Source organism: Martes martes (genome assembly GCF_963455335.1).
Source record: "Martes martes genome assembly, chromosome: 14".
Classification (NCBI taxonomy): domain Eukaryota; kingdom Metazoa; phylum Chordata; class Mammalia; order Carnivora; family Mustelidae; genus Martes; species Martes martes.
In genome coordinates, this window is record NC_137902.1 from 39,546,104 (window position 1) to 39,563,451 (window position 17,348).

At 39.3% G+C, this 17,348-nt stretch overlaps 2 protein-coding genes and 1 pseudogene across 9 annotated transcripts in view; 1 reads left to right on the forward strand and 2 right to left on the reverse strand.

Moving 5' to 3' along the window:
* NCOA4 (nuclear receptor coactivator 4) overlaps positions 1-4,337 on the forward strand; it is a 65,259-nt gene extending 60,922 nt beyond the window's left edge. For all 7 annotated transcript variants that reach the window (XM_080822874.1, XM_080822875.1, XM_080822880.1 and 4 more), the window contains 3 exons: positions 571-1,587; positions 2,219-2,359; positions 2,734-4,337. In XM_080822874.1, the coding sequence (XP_080679000.1) occupies positions 571-1,587; positions 2,219-2,359; positions 2,734-2,739 (1,164 nt within the window). In that variant the 3' untranslated portion in view covers positions 2,740-4,337. The remainder of the gene's footprint in view (positions 1-570; positions 1,588-2,218; positions 2,360-2,733) is intronic.
* A 145-nt stretch (positions 4,338-4,482) lies between these two features.
* The window catches only part of LOC308354975 (mitochondrial import inner membrane translocase subunit Tim23), a 30,904-nt gene continuing 18,038 nt past the window's right edge, over positions 4,483-17,348 (reverse strand). Inside the window, exons 6-7 of the mRNA XM_080822881.1 lie at positions 16,650-16,760; positions 4,483-5,645 (exon numbers count right to left, since the gene is read on the reverse strand). Of these exons, the coding sequence (XP_080679007.1) occupies positions 5,530-5,645; positions 16,650-16,760 (227 nt within the window). The 3' untranslated portion in view covers positions 4,483-5,529. The remainder of the gene's footprint in view (positions 5,646-16,649; positions 16,761-17,348) is intronic.
* On the reverse strand, positions 12,399-14,933 carry LOC308355455 (signal peptidase complex subunit 1-like; annotated as a pseudogene). The gene is made up of 2 exons: positions 14,921-14,933; positions 12,399-12,729 (listed from the first exon to the last, which is right to left on the reverse strand). The product of its transcript is annotated as a signal peptidase complex subunit 1-like (transcript).

Sequence of the window (17,348 nt, forward strand, 5' to 3'; positions counted from 1 at the left end):
ATTTTTCATGTTTATTAGCCTTCCTGGATGAGTTGCCTAATCATATCCTTTGTTCATTTTTGTCTTCTTTATTCATAAAGATTTTTCTTTTAAAAGATTTTATTTGACAGAGAGAGAGAGATCACAAGATCACAGAGAGACAGGCAGAGAGAGAGGGGAAGCAGGCTCCCTGCTGAGCAGAGAGCCCGATGTGGGACTCGATCCCAGAACCCTGAGATCATGACCTGAGCCGAAGGCAGAGGCTTAACCCACTGAGCCACCCAGGCGCCCTATTCATAAAGATTTATTACGTAGAACTGCCAGACTCTTTTCTATCAAATATGCTACAAATACTTTCTCCTACTTTGTCTTTACTATATTTTTAGTTTTTTTTAAAACTGCAGAAAATTAATTTTTTTGTTATTCAAGTATATAAATATTGCAGTAGAGACATCCTTTGTCCTTTGGCCTTATCTACTTAAATTTAGAAATACTAGGCAGTGTAATAAATGTGCAGATAGAACTCTCATCATTGAATTCCAAAGCAGCCATAATGTTCTGTTGAACTAATACTGTGTACTTCTTGTGTAGACTTCTGCCAGAGCCTGCAATTTCTTCAGTAATGTCTGGGGCAACGTAAAGGGCTTAGAAAACTGGCTCTACAAGAGTCAGCAACAAGAGGTTCCTGAAAAACCAACTTCCCAAAAGTGTAACAGCCATTCTACCACCAGTTCTTACTCTGTTGAAATTGAAAAGGTTGGAGACCTGGACCTTCTTGATCAAGATGAGATGGACCTTTCTGATTGGCTGGTGACTCCTCAGGAATCCCATAAGCTGGAGAAGCCGGGGAATGGCAGCTGTGAAACCAGTGAGAAGTTGAAGCTCCTGTTGCACGTGTTCCAGGAGCCCTATAGTGTGAATGATTGGCTTGTCAAGCCTGATTCCTGTACCAATTGTCGGGGCAACCAGCCCAAGGGTGTAGAGATTGAAAACCTGGGCAATCTGAAGTGCCTGAATGATCATTCTGAGGCCAAGAAACCCTTGTCTGCTCCGAGCCTGATTACAGAGGATTGGCTTGTTCAGAACCATCAGGACCCATATAAAGTAGAGGAGGTATGCAAGGCCAATGAGCCCTGTACAAGCTTTGCAGAGTGTGTGTGTGATGAGAACTGTGAGAAGGAAGCTCTGTGTAAATGGCTTCTGAAGAAAGAAGGAAAAGACAAAAATGGTATGCCTGTGGAACCAAATCCTGAGCCTGAGAAGTGTACAGATTCCCTGAGTATGTGGCTCTGTCCTTCCAGAAAAGAGGCAACACAACAAGCTAAGACGTCAAAGGCAGTGGCTCCTTCTAGAATTGCTGATTCCTTCCAAGTCATAAGGAACAGTCCTTTGTCAGAGTGGCTCATCACACCCTCATGCAAAGAAGGCTGTCCCAAAGAAGTGCCTAGTATTGAAGACAGAGCTGGCAAGCAAAAGCTTATGAACCCGGCGGCCACTTCGTGGTGTCCCTTAAACACAGCTGACTGGGTCTTGCCAGGAAAGAAAATGGGAAACCTCAGCCAGTTAACCTCAAGAGAAGACAAGTGGCTACTTCGAAAGAAGGCCAAGGTGAGCACAGACATCAAAATAACACCATTTGAACTATAGTTAGTAGATTGTACTTATTTTTTCTTTTAAAAAGGAAAATTTTACTTGACAGTGAGAACAGGAACATAAGCAGGGGAAGTGGGAGAGGGAAAGCAGGCTTCCCTCGGGGCAGAGAGCCCGATGCGGGGCTCGATCCTAGGACCCTGGGATCATGACCTGAGCCGAAAGCAGATGTTTAACCATCTGAGCCACCCAGGGGCCCTGATTTATACTTTCTTAATCACGAATCTTGTAAAGGGGCCAGATCCTTAAATATGTTAAATGTTATTTGGCCTATTAATTTTGATGGAAAATTAGTGATTCACACTGAAATTTTGGTGTATTTTCCAGACCCCCAATTCCCATCCTGTAGGAAACAAAAAAAGGAAAACGAAACAAAACCCAGACTGTTTTATTGGCTATTTATGGAAAAGATTAAACTGTTGTACCATTGCTCTTGCTTATTAGAATGGCCAACATTTACAACATTAATACAACATGGCAAAATATTCCTTACAGACACTACACTATTTGGAAGATGAGTTGTTGGGTCTCTTGCCTCCCAGCTGTCATGTAGCAACCCACCCTTGTTTTTTTTTTTGTCTTCTTGCAGGAAGTATTACTTAACTCACCCCTACAGGAGGAACATAACTTTCCCCAAGACCGTTATGGCCTCCCAGCAGTTTGTGACCTCTTTGCCTGTATGCAGCTTAAAGTTGACAAAGAAAAGTGGTTATATCGAACTCCTCTACAGGTGTGTACATTCCACTAGTGTTAAAAAAAGACCGAGATTTTAGCTGTTTGTAAATGTTTTGTCTTCACTGGGAATTAACAGGACCCACTGAACTATATTCCTGTTAATGGCATGTATGCTAGGCAAGTGAGAGTGGCTTGGGGGGGCGGGGATCATAACAGTTTTTCAGGTATTTCAGTTGAACTTGCTTTATGAAATAACTAGGATATACTTGAAAGTGACTCTTCAAGATGATATAATTGTTGGGAATTTTCAGAGCCTGTGTGGATTTTATTAGCCTATTTAGAAATAAATCAGCTCTAAGGGGGGTTGTGGGAGAGATTTGCTTTTATCCTATACTGAAGTGACTCTAACCTTTGGGCTTTTCTTTATAGATGTGAAAGAATGGAACACGAGTCAAGCAGCTTTTCTGCAAATTCACACATCCATGGGCCGAGTGACTGTGTGGCTTACCAAATCATTGTGTTTCTGGGTTTGACCAGTCAGCTTAGTTCCTTTCCTGTCTAATTTTGAGCTAGTGAAGAGAAATAAGTCATCAAATTATGAGTTACTGTGTAAAAGAAAAAGGCTGTTTGTTGATGCTAAGGTGATTCAGTTCCTTCTTACAGAAGTATTAACTCAGCCCTACACTAGAAATAGCATCTTGGTGGATAGGTCTTTTTCATAAGCCTCTACAGCTCCTTAGATTGGATTGTTACTAGAAGTACATTAAAACACTTTAGTTTTAAAAATGAAATAGTTGTATAATCAAGGCGTGTTGATGTATTGGAAAGCTAGTAAGCTTCCCTAAACTTTTGATTGTCCTCCTTTAGATGCTTCCCTTGCTGTGGGTTTTCTTCCATTGGTGGTGGAAATGATTCTTCTGTTTAATATATAGTGTATTTCACACAAATAGTTAACCTTGCCAATGTAGTGATTTTTTTTTTCCTTATCAAAATGTGTATTAACAATTTTGGCCATTTTGGACACTAATTACAAAACATTTTAACTTACATGTCAGATTCGACATTATTTTTCTCTTTTGAAAGATTCAGCTACTGCAAATTTTGTCTTTTTCCCTTTTCTAAATGTCATTATTAAAGTATCTAGTGAGCTTTAAGAGCTCCATATTGCTTCAAGACTATATTTAGGGTAGTCCTAGCCACTTTCAAAATATTCTGAACTACAGGTCAAAGAGACCTAGTGCTGACTAATCAATCAAAGAACAAAAGGCAAGACATGTTTGAAACGTACTACTTGAACTATTTGCTATCCTAAGGGTTATTGTTGCATCCTGTGTAAGGGGAAGCTGAGCTTGACACCTGGTGCTTTTAACTAGGAATAAATTAAATGTCCTCTCACTGCAAGCATAGCAAACCTATACCTCTGAAAGTATTAGAATGCAGTGACATTTTAGTGAACAGGCCGTTTTGAACACTTGTGCCTTGGGGGTATTTACTGAAGCTTTATGAAAACTTGATGTCTTCTCAGTATCCTTAAAAGTCATGTCCATGCTTTAAAAGGTTTCTCTGTAGGAAATGCGATTTATAATGTTTTTAAATTCTCTAAGGTGAGATACATAGCTGCTTTCCAGGCTTTTAAACTATTAAGCCACTCAACTTGCCTCTGTGTTATTGTTAATACTTTCCAGGTTTGTGATACGGTCATCTAAAAACGCTTCTGGGGAAACTTCATAGTCCCACAGTCCTTGCCATACAGCTTCATTAGACTTCTTGAACCACAGCTGAAAAGAATCTTCTTTTTTTTTTTTTTTTCCCTCCCCACCCGCAGTACCACTTAGAACTTTATTAATAAAGATGGCAGGTAAAAACTTAAGGAGCCTTTTCCATTATCTTAGGTTGCAGGAAACTTCGTAGTTTTTTGAGGTTTAAGGTTGTATTTCTAATTTTACATTCATCACCATGCTAATGAGTATGTAAAACATTCTTTTGCATTGATGCATTTTGTACCCACTCCATTAAAAGCATTAACAGCCATAGTTGTTGTGTGTATTTGTAAGACTACCTTGTCACAAAATGTTCTACCACGTTAATCATTGGGTAGGAGTACAGCTTAGAAACAACTTGAACATAAACTGTTTTTATATTCACTTAAATATCAATATATTTTATGAATCTTAAATTAGTAAAAGGTATATTACTAACTTCATTTTGAGTCTTTTCCTGCAGACTTCAGACCTGCTCTTTTAATTTTTAACCTGCTTTCTATGAAATATATTAAACTCATTTTTAAAAAGAACTAGAGGCCTTTAGCTAAGGTTCAGAGCTTTCCTGTCAAGACTCCTTACTAGGTGCATGCCAAAGGCCCTACTTTTCCTCTTTCCCTTCATAATAATCACCAGTTGTTTAGTATTTATTACATATATGTATAACCTGCAGTGCAGTTTTACTTAACTTTATTTCATAGGTGAGAAACCAAACTCGGAAATTAAGTAACTTGCCCTTACCTTCCTTAGCTTTCCCAAGACGTTCTTAAACCCTTGTAGCTTGTCTCTTTCCTCTGATTATGTTTCTAATTACCCTCCATGAGATGACGACTCAATGAGTAGAGTTAAGCATGATGGCTGGACAGAATATCTAACACACTACTCTAAGGGCATAATGGTTAATCTCAAGTATCTTGAGGTGGTTTTGTGTCAACTCTATTGAAGAAAAATTGTAACCTAGCTGTTAATGGTGCCAAGAAGCCCCTCATTTCAACACAACCAAGAAAACGTGTATTGGCCTAGTCGGGGCAGACAAAAATGCGAAGAGTAACTTTGACTTTATACCCAGAAAAAGGCTTTTAAATGGCGACTCACACTATGTTTACACTTTGGTTCTATTTTCACCTTTTATTGGGAATACAAGGCAACATTACAGTTTCAGATCATTAAATAAACAAATGTGGTGATACTGTATTAACAATCGTGACCTGAATTCTGTGAGTAAGCAGTTTTCCAGTTCGGGGAGTAGGGGAGAACTACATTACTCAGCCTCCAGAGGGTTCTGGCTTCAGCTCTGGGTAGAAGGAATGCCAGTCCTGGTCAACCATCCATGATCTTCACCACAGCAAACTGGAATCTCCAATTTTTCAAACTAATTGTAGGAAGGAAGAGTAACTCCAGACTGACATATAAATTGATCGGGATGACTACTAAAGTGTCCTCCACTCCTAAGGTGGCAAAATCTTCAGAGTGACTGTTGGAGCAAGGAGCCTTTCATGTGCTCCCAGTTATTATACAGTGCATAGAGGCTGGTAAGTGTTAGTCCTGCTAGACCACCTCGTGCTACCCCTCGAAGACCACCTGGAAAAGAGAATGGGGGGAATAGTCTTGTATTGCACAGTGTCCTGGCATCAAAGGATTAAGTAACGTTACCATGAAATTGAGACACACAATTCATGTTTATAAATACTCTACCTCAAACTATAAAAGTCCTAAAGTAATATAAGAAACCATGACCTTTCAAGTGAGAAATTCCCTTAAATCACTTGTTTACTACATATACTGTATTCTCACTCATAACCTTTCCCCTTTACTTTTAATTCATAATTATAGGTAAGATAATGCCTATTAATTTTTCTCAATCTTACTTGTTCCTATAACACTTCAGACAAGATCTTATGCCTATTATTGAAGTCCCAAACAGATCAATAATTTCCTCCTAGTCCTACTGTTTAGAACTTCATAGGCACTGCCAGTTGATTTAAGGCTATAATATAAACAAGGTGACACCCTCTTTGGGAAGAATATTAACAAACTTTGGACTCTGGACAGGTCCTCTGTTAACTCTGAAGACTCAAGAAGTAGTGGTCATAAGATGGCTATATCAAGCTTTGAGTTAGGTGATGAGAAAGCACCACCCGCCGCCGCCACCCCCACTCCTACATGACACATCACAATCTTCAACCGCTCATGAGCAATGAGGCACTTAGCATCATCATGCTCACTGAAAAACACTGAAGGATTAGACTTAGAACCATTTTTGCATAACGATAGTTTTTCATGTGAAAAAAGATTAGCAATATGTATTTCACTTGAAATATAAAAACAATGCTTTAATCACTGCCTGAAAACCAACCCGAGTCTAACAAGAGGACTAGGGGGTACCCAAATAAGCTTTTAAGAAATAACCTGATGCTTTCTTACGGTTTTACAAACAAGGGGATAACATAAACTTCAGGTAGCCTATGCTGTACCTATAGATTATTCATTCCAAGTCATGTGTTAGGAAGGCAAAGGTTGAATGGAGCTGTGGTTCAGTGATTACCTTACCAGAGGTCCTTTGGCTATGAGCCAGTAAATTCTGTGAAATTCAGTGACACTGCCAAGTTAGAACACTTCAGACTAACCGTTTCTGCAATGAATGTTCTGCCAGATGCCTTCAACTGATAGATTAAAAGGCCAACCCCTCCAGGAGCCTCTCCGGTCTGAAGATGTATGATAGCTGACCTACATAGCTTTCCACCATGAAGTGCCCTAATTATCTCTCTTAAACACACTGAAACAAACTGCAGGCATCATCTATAAACAGCTGTCAAATACATGGGAGGGAATCAGAAACAAAAAATTCAATGGAAGATCTCTCCTTGAAGCTCACATCTCTTTATATCATCTTGCTATATTTAGACTGGGTATGGCAGTTGAATTTGCAGTGGAAAAATGTACACTCAACTGGCTAACTTAAAACAATCTGCCCAATTTAGTAATGATCTACCTCATGTCTTTGACTAGTAAGTCAACAAAAAGTTCTAGGGACTGAAGGTGAACTATAATTAGACCAAATTACTAAAATGGAAAAAACAAAACTCTGAAGCACAGGAGAATAAATGCTACTCGCAACACTCTGTGATGCAGGTTCTTTGAACAAGCAGGTTACAAGCATACAGTACCCCATTCTGAGTCAACACAAAACAAAGGAAAGGTGACCTCGCTGCTGTTTATCAGCAGAAAAATGATGGAGGGCTAGTAAATGAAAGCACACTAGGTTTGCAGATGTTTTCCTGGGACCAAACACTCAACTTCAGACTAACTCCCCCAGGTCGATTACAGATCCACAGGGCTCTGAACTCTGCCCACTGGTTTGGAAATAGCTGTAAACTGTTCCAGTTGGTCCTTTGCTTTGAGTGTCCCAAGCATGTAGTTCTTACTCAGCCTTTTTTTAAGGATTTTCACATTAGTTTTAGGCTATCAAATAACAAGCCTTCCTGGGCAGAGGCACTAGGGGTAACATAATGAAACCGGGAACTGCAAGACTAAGATCTTTGGGACACCACTGGCATATTAACTCTCCCTTGAGAACAATTTATCCCCTAGAAAGCTTTCTATTTTGACCAAAATGAAACAAACTCTTCTTTGAAGGTTAGAAAACACTTATTTCCAGCAAGCAGACACATAGGCAGCGTCTGATTTACTTTGATCAGCACAGCTGATCCTGATTCAAGGACAGCCTCTTATCACATACCAACCCATGTTTTAGTTTTAACTTTCCATTAATTCCAGCATTTCCCAACTGGTTGTGTTAAACGTTTGAAGGCCTTGGCTTAAGGCTTTCTGTAACCATTTATGCCCAACTAAGCACAGGAAGTTGATTAGCAAACATTCCTGCTTTGAACCCAGTAACCAAGTAAGGCGAACGGTCAATCTGTATAAAGGAAAACAAACACAAGACATGCGTTTCAGTTTCACCTTCTATCTTTTGGTCCTTACACAACTCTTCCAGAAAGGGCAAGTATTATCTCTTCTCAACATAGGAAAACGAGGCCCAGATTATTAAAGGACCTTGTTTGTGGGGTATAGAGTTGGATAGTGGCAGAGCTAACATACTGAACTGACAATTACATTAGAGCTGGGACCAGCAAATTTTTCTTAAAGTGGCCAGAAAGTAGACATTTTAGACTTTCAGGGCCCAAAGGCTATTATGTAGATATTTACATAACCACTTAAAATGTAACTACAATTGACCCTTGAACAGTGTGGGGTTAGGGGTGCCAACCCCCCACACAGTCAAAAATCCATGTACATCTTCTGACACTCCAACAACTAATAGCCTACTGTTGACTGGAAGCCTTCCTGAAAACATACACAGTTGATGAACACGTATTTTGTGTGTTCACAAATTCTTTATTCTTTATTTATTTCATTCTTACTTATTGCATTCTTAAAGCAAGCTAGAGAAAAGATTACTACAAAAATCATTAAAAAAGTAACAGTACTATACTGAATGAAGAAAAATCATGTATAAGTTGACTCCTGCAGTTCAACCTCACGTTGTTCAAGGGTCAACTGTATTTAAAAATATAAAACACATTCTCGGCGCACCTGGGTGGCTCAGAGGATTAAGCCTCTGCCTTCGGCTCAGGTCATGATCCCAGGGTGCTGGGATCGAGTCCCACATCGGGCTCTCTGCTCAGCAGGGAGCCTGATTCCCCCACCTCTCTCTGCCTGCCTCTCTGCCTACTTGTGATCTCTCTCTCTGTGTCAAATAAATAAATAAAATCTTTAAGAAAAACAAACAAACAAACAAACAAACAAACAAAAAAACCAAAAACACATTCTCAGCCCCCAGGCAGTGAACAGACAGGCGTCTGTCTGGCCAGCAGAAGTTGCTGGCCTCTGCAGCCTTAACCTACACACTCACATGGCTACTACAGAATACTATCCACATTTTTTTTTGCACTATTTAAATTTAAATTTTGTTGAATTTATTTTAAAAATTGAGGTAAAAGACACATAAAATTGACCATTTTTAAAAAACTGTACAGTTCAATAGCATTAAGTATATTGGCATTGTGCTACCATCCCCCCCAATCCATCTCCAGAGAATTTCATGTTGCAAAACTGAAACTATGTACCCATTAAACAGTAACTCCCCACTCCCCCTTCCAATCAATGCCTAATTTTTATTATGTTGATACATAGATCTTTGCTCACTTAATTATTAATATTTTTAATTTTTTTTTAAGATTTTTTATTTACTTATTAGAGAGAGAGAGAGAGAGAGAGAGAGCGAGTGAGTGCACAGGCAGAGTGGCAAGCAGAGGCAGAGGGTAAAGCAGGCTCCCCACCGAGCAAGGAGCCCGATGCGGGACTCGACCAGGACGCTGGGATCATGACCTGAGCCGGAGGCAGCCGCTTAACCGACTGAGCCACCCAGGCGTCCCTAATTATTAGTATTTTTAAAAGACTATTTACTTATTTATTTGAGAGAGAATGAAAGAGAGCATGAGAGGAGGAAGGTCAGAGGGAGAAGCTGACCCTGCTGAGCAGGAAGCCCAATATGGGACTCGATCCCAAGACCCTGGGATCACGACCTGAGCTGAAGGTAGTCCCTTAACCAAATGAGCCACCCAGGTGCCCTCACTTTTTTATTTTAGTAAAGTAGTCCACAGGCATAATTTTAAGTCAAAATAGTACTAAAAGATTTTAGTGATGCACAATGTGGCACACAAACCATCCTGTTAATTCCTAGTTCCCAAAGGCAACCACTTTCATTCTTTGCTCTTTACCTCCATGGTTTTAAATAACACAACTACCTTGCTATTTCTTGATTTTTCAATCTGACATTTTATCTGACTTCCTACCAGGAAAACTGTGTTAAGCCTTGTAAGAACCATATAAAATGTGCTTATGGTGGGATTTAAGTCACTTACTTTCTATAGGTTATCTCATTTTCAAGTCAGTGAAGGGAAAATATAGGTTGCGCTCATGTAACAAAGTGAAATTCAGACAAGTTCCTTTCTGCATGTAGTGGTTTAGGGATCTAGTGGTAGTCAAGTCAAACCCAGTCCGATTCCAAAGCCCTTTGTCATTTCACCACATTGAACTGCCTCCAGGATAGATTAAAAAAAAAAAAAAAAATTATCGGGATGCCTGGGTGGCTCAGTTGGTTAAGCAGCTGCCTTCGGCTCAGGTCGTGATCCCGGCATCCTGGAATTGAGTCCCGCATCGGGCTCCTTGCTTGGCGGGGAGCGTGCTTCTCCCTCTGCCTCTGCCTGTGCTCGCTCTCTCTCTCTCTCTCTGACAAATAAATAAATAAAATCTTAAAAAAAAATTATCTATTGAAAGGGAAAGTAACAGTTGAGTTGGGCCTTATGGATGGACTGGATTTCAAATTTATGTGTTTGGTCATATGATATGTATAAGGAAGTTATGGGGAAAAGCCTGAAAACATAGGATAGGATTAGAGCATGGAAGGCCGGGGTGAAAAATTTAAGTTGAAAAGCATTATGTCATCATCAAAGGTTTTTGGACAGGGAGTACTAGAATTAGAACCATACTTGAGGAAGATTAAGCCAGAAATAGTGAACAGATAAGACAAACTGAAGGTAGAAGCCTAAAATCAAAATGGCCAATGAAAAAGTTCTGCTACAGAAGTTTGGACTTGTGAGAAAAGGCAAATCAGGTGATGGATGGTGAACCTTATGAATGATGCAATGAGGGGATGACGAAGGAAAGGCGGAAATCAAAGGTGACTGGAGCTCTACAACAGGGGCTGTCTCCTGCCTTTTTTTCCTTTGCTCTCTCTGTTAAAGAGTGGAAGTAGGGTGTGTGGCTCTGGGCAGCAGAGCAGCTGGCTTTCGGGCTTCCCTCATGGCTGCTACACCAGTCCTTTCCCAGCACTCCCAGTTCTCCCGCGCAAGATGACACTCATTACATGATCGCAGCCCATATGACTGTCCCCGTAGGACTCTTTTTTTCACCAGATTCTTACTCATTTGGTGGTTGCTTTCCTGTGGTGGTATGGCGGCCCAGATCCCTTTGAGAATCTTAGGGAAGTTTTAGAGGATTTATAAGCCCTGACTTAACTAACATCTCCTGTGTAAACTGTACCCAGAACAGTGAAAGCTTACCTCTCTGTTATGATAAACAATTAAGCCTTCTAAGTAAATGGAAATGCTTGTATTCTGAACGTAAGACTTAAAGCCTAGTGAAGTCAAATTCTTTACAGTGGCCTATGAAGTTCCATCTTCTATCTGATTTGGTCCCTTGACACTTTTATGTCTCTGGATTCTACTACTCTCTCCCTCCCCCACTGCCTTTTAACCACCACTTCAGGGTCTTTGTTCTGTTAGGCTTTACCGAAATCACTGCTTCCAGACATCCACCTTACATGCTCCCTCATCTGTCTCTGTTCAAATATCCACTCTCCTCGAAGCCAGTCTTAAACACATTGGTATAAAGAGTTTTGGGTGTATGCCATAGTTTGCTGTAGGTTAAATTCCTGAAAGATTACCTGGGCAAAGGATCTACATATTTAAAACAGTAATAACTAATGCCAGTTGCTTGTTTACCTTTGCCAATATGCAGTGTCACCTACAATCACTTTTTTTCTTTAAGTTTTTATTTTAATCACCTGGTGCTCATCACCAGTTCACTCCTCACTCCCCATCACCAATTTAGCTATTTCATGCATTCCCCAACCCACCTCCGGTCATTAACCATAAGCTACTTATCATCACTTTTTAATTTACTTGACAGAGAAACACAGTGAGAAAGGGAATGCAAGCAGGGGGAATAGGAGAGGGAGAAAGCAGGCTTCCTGTTGAACAGGGGACTGGATGTGGGGCTCGATCCCAGGACCCTGGGATCATGACCTGAGCCCAAGGCAGACGCTTAATGACTGACCCACCCAGGAACCCCCTACCATCACTTTTTATTTTTAATTTTTATTTTTTTAAAGACACAGACTTGCACTGAGTTTTAATTGCAAACATTAAAACGATTTAACCACTCAATGAATTATAAAACTTTGATAGTTAAATTGTACTTTCATTTAAGAGGCGTTTATTCATTATTTTGGTAGACCTGAAAGAAACTTTGCATATTTGTGTTTTCTGTTCTCATTTCAGAGGAATATTATGAAGAGGAGGTCTGAAGTATTTATAAATCAAAAGCCAGCTGAGCTGGAAGTGAAATATAAAGGGAACAAAATCTACATGCAGCTGTGCTGAAAGAGCAGCAGTGGGTTTTAGCTCATGTTTTGGGTATGAAAACTGAGCTCTTCTCAAGCAAAATGAAAACAGGTGCAAGAGTAAAGCTAAGTCATGAAAAACCTAATTAGTTATTTTTAGCATGCCTCTTAATTTTCCTTTCCCCTGGTTTCTTGTCTTCTGAGCCTGAGTCTTGAACAGGTAACCACTTGAGGGGGTGCTGGCGGTAAATGGGCCATGGAGGAAGTGTCAACGAACACGAAAAAGCAAATCTGGCCATACTATATAGACAGTCCACCCAAACTGTTCAGCCACGTACCCATAGATTAAATTCAACTATTGCAGAAAAAAGAGTAATTCCCTGAAACATCTGTTCGGCTAGCTCTGGCCCTTGTAATCCATTTGTGTGGGCAGCGAGCTCAGATGCTCCAATATGACTGGCTGAGAAGGCTGGCAGCCTGGACTCAGGGAACACACAAGCTGGTATCTGATACCACGGGCAGCTCGGCGGGCCTGCGGAGCTGAGCAGTGGGATGGCTGTGGCCCCCTACCATCACTTTTTAAAAGACAGATGGTGAAAAATATTATCTATTTTATTTTGCTTTACCCTGGTTGCTTGTGAAACTGAATGACTTCTACTGTTTAGTGGTGATTTGTATTTTTCCCTGAAGCACTTTGTCAACCCTACTCCATTTTTTAATTAAATTATTGGTTTAAGTGATCTGTCAAAATATTTTGTATATTATAGCAGCTAGCCCTTTGCCTGTTACATATGTTATGTGTATTTTAATTTATGGGAAGAATACTGCTGCCAGAAATAGAAATAAAGAAGTCGTTAAGGAAGTCCTTTTAGCACATATAGTTTCATTCTGAAGGCATGGCATTCACTGATAAACAGTACCTGTTAACAATAACTCTGACGGTATTTGCTTAATACGAAGAAATGTTTTTGTATATGCTTTTACTTTTATTTAGTTTGCTGTTCTAAGACGACTTCTTAGGGAAGGCACAGAATGAATAGGCAGGGACTTTTTGTGAGGGAACAGGGAGTGCCCGTATCTTTTGGTCTCTGATGCCCTGTTCCTGGTATCAGATAAATGACCTTTAAAGCCTTTTAAACATTAGTCCTAAGTTTATGAATGATAACAAAACTAGAGCTGTTCATGTTTTGGTAGAATACTGATCGTTACTATTTTTTCAAGGTATTATTTGAGAGAGAGAACACAAGCAGGGGGAAGGGCAGAGAGGGAGAAGCAAGACTCCCCACTGAGCATGGAGCCCAATGCAGGACTCAATCCCAGGACCCTGGGATCATGACCCGAGCTGAAGGCAGACACCTGAGCCACACAGAAGCCCCAACACTGGTCATTATTAAACAGATTTTCATATGCCACAGAAAAGCAAATAATTTTTCATACCCTTTGAAAATATTTACATAGATCCATTAAACATGTATTAGGTATGAACTAAAATCACCCCCTCAGAATTATTCCTTTTTTGGTCTGACACTATTTTCTCATGTATTTTTCCTCATGACTTTCTTTCCACTAAAGTAGCTCCATACCTATGTTGAGTCATACTACTTTAATTTTAAACCTTTTTTAAATTTTAATTTCTATTGTTAAAAAATACATTGCGGATTGGAAATGTTTTAGGTTGGCAGTAATCAGCCATTCCCTAAATATAAACTTCTGTCCTTAGGAGTTTATGCCGGCTCTAGTCCAAGAGTGCCTGAACTCTACTCCAAATCCCTGAATGTACAAGTTGGAAGTTGTATTTGTATTTCTGCCATATAAAATTCGTAATTCTGTGCTGTCTTACTAAGTTCATTCTAAACCAGAAATCAGTAAAACACACTGATCTGCCTTTGTAGACTGATTTTGATGTGTTGAGCTAAATTTAAATTGTTCAGCCAGGAAAGATGAGTCAACATTGGAATTCTAGGTCAGCAGTATTAACTTCCTCTCTGCTTCATAATTGCAATGGAAGATGAAATCTACTGTCACCTGACACAGAATTAAGGGATAGTCTTTTTTGCTTTTTCTTTTCTGAACCAAGACCTTTCTCTTTTATAATTTAGGTGGCAGGTGTGTCAGACTGTGTTACAAATGCCATTACTGCAGGGAAGTTTTTGACACAGAAAGCTAGTCTCCCACTTCCTTCAAAATCAATCATTCAGCCTTTTCCTTTCTATCTTTTAAATATGCATAGTCTGTCCCAAGATGATAATCCAGTACATTCTTACACTCTGGGCTGCCCTCAGCACAGGAAATGCCACAGTGGCTTGCCCTGAAGACAGGGACTAGCGGGATGAGCTGAAACTTCAGTGCCAATCCAACCAGTACAGAAACAGCTGCCACTCAGCCCCAGGCATTTTCCAGTGTGAATAATGTAAGCTTGGTGTTTTCCATTTATTCAAAAGAAGCTGGAATTCCAGATTTTTATGTGAAATCTTGTCTTTAAATACTAATTTGATCTTTTGTAAACCCAGTTCGGGCCAGGTAAACTCTTGCTGAGTGCGCCCCTGTGCCAGTTAAAGTCTTAAATTCTTCTGTCTGACCCCAAAGATTTTCCGAAAATTATATCTAGATCTTAAGCAAGGTTTTTCTATGGCAAGGTAATATCTATGTAGCTGCTGTCTCACTCTACCTGGGAGGTCCATTTACGCAAGTACACACGTGTGATTGTGTTGCAAGTACTGTGAGCTCTTAGGGATAAAATTCCAAACATGGTCCATTTTCTTTTCTTTTTCCTTCTTTTTAAAGATTTATTTATTTTAAAGAGAGAGAGAGAGAGAGAGAGAGAACGTGCACAGCACACACGTGCACATGGAGGAAAGGGAGATCATCCCAAGCGGACTCTACCTTGAGCATGGAGTGATAGTGGGGCTCAGTCCCATGACCCTGGGATAATGACCTGACCCAAAACCAAAAGCTGGATGTTCAACCTACTGAACCACTCAGGTGCCCCTCGTCCATTTTCAATATAGGAAAAACCTCTTACTCTCAGATATATCAGGAAATCTTGGATTTCATGATCCTGTTGAGTCTTGTCTTTTCTTCCAGTAAAAATGAAGCAAAAATGCTACCTGATATTTGTGATGGGGGAATTACTAAAAAAGAGATTTATTCAGTTAATCGTGTCTAATGCATAATAAAACAGAAGTTAATTCTCAAAAGCATGAGTATAGAACATATGTACTTTAAGCTTTTTTTTTTTTTTAAGATTTTTAAAAGATTTTTAAAAAAGATTTATTTGACAGACAGAGATCACAAGTAGGCAGAGAAGCAGGCAGAGAGAGGAAGGGAAGCAGGCTCCCTGTTGAGCAGAGAGCCCGATTTGGGACTCGATCCCAGGACCCTGGGATCATGACCTGAGCCGAAGGCAGAGGCTTTAACCCACTGAGTCACCCAGGCACCTAGTTTAAGCTATTTAATGCAGAAATGTGATGAAAATTTGGGCCTGTCTCTACTTAAATGACCTTTTGAAAAAAGGTCATCTTAATACTGTGCTCATCTATTAAACTGGGGTGTGATGATTATCATTTCACAGTTTTAAATAAGTTATAGTAAGTGCTTATAGCTGAAAGTATAATCATAAGTCAGTGAATGTTAGTTTGTTTTCCATCCCAGAGGAGAATGTGATATTTGATCTCCACGCAGGTCATTTTGGTTCAACTCTTAGGGTTCTGATTATTTTTTCAAAGTTGAGTTGTATTTAGTTCACCCATCATTGAGGCATTATTCACAGCGGTCAAAAGTGGAAGCAATCCAACTATCCACTGACAGATGAATGGATAAACAAAATGGGGTAGATACATACAGTGGAGTTTAATTCAGCCTTGAAAAGGAAATACTGAAGATGCTACAACATGGATGAACTTGAAGATATAATGCTACATGTGAAAAGACAGTCATAAAAAGACAAATACTATATGATTTTGCTTACAAAGCTAGAGTACCTCAGAGTTCAGATTTATAGTTAGAAAGTAGAACGGTGATTGCCAAGGGCTAAAGGAAGGGGAAAATGAGGAGTTTCTGTGTAATGGTTATAGAGTTTCAGTTTTGTAAGATGAAGAGAATTTCTGGAGTTAGATGGTGATGATATTTCACAATGTATATATTAACAACGTATATATTAACTTAACATTTCTGAACTTACACTTAAAAAATAGTTCAGATGGTCAATTTTATGTTTTGTATATTTTATCAAAATAAAAAAACAAAATAAAACCCCAAACCCAAACAACTATTAGGTTTTAGACAACACTCCATTATACTGCAAAAAACGTGTCAAGTATCCTTTAAAAACTGTGGATACTTAAAGCATACTTCAAAGTATATTGAGAGAGAGATCTCCTTTATTCAATAGTACCTACCTGTACATTTATACAACATGCCTGTCATGGTTCCAGCTGCTATGGTGTTAAGGTCATCTTCTGCACCTCGTGTTTTCTCAATGATGACACCAAATGCACTATAGAGCAAAGCTACAGGGAAAATGGAACTGATCAGTAATAAGAGATTAAATGTGAGTACAGCAATTATATTTAGAGAAATGTATCTTACAGACATTACATACGCATAAAGAATATATATATTCTTTGTGTGTGTGTGTGTGTGTGTGTGTGTATATATATATATATATTTGTAACAGGAAAAGCCTGGCACCAAATAAAACGCCCATCAAAGGGCACAGACTAAGAAATGGACTTTCCATATAATGAAATACTGCATACTCCAAAAAAAAAAAAAAAAGGAAGAAAAACTACATTCACTAGCATGTAAAGTAGGGACATGTGTGTACAACTTGGGAAATGCAAAGAAAATCTTTGGAAAGCTTCCAAAGAAACACGAATAGTAGCTAATTATAAAAAGTACCACTGGGGAGTCCCAGGAGAAATATTTTTAATCTTCACTTATATTTTATTCATAATAGCTATACTTTGGATTTAGAAACAAAAACACATACATTTCTACTGTAAGAAAAACGTTAACTTAAAAAAATTTTGAGGTATGGTTCCAGCCCATGTAAAAAACTGTAACACTAGCACTATTTAGTTTTAACAAAATGTTCC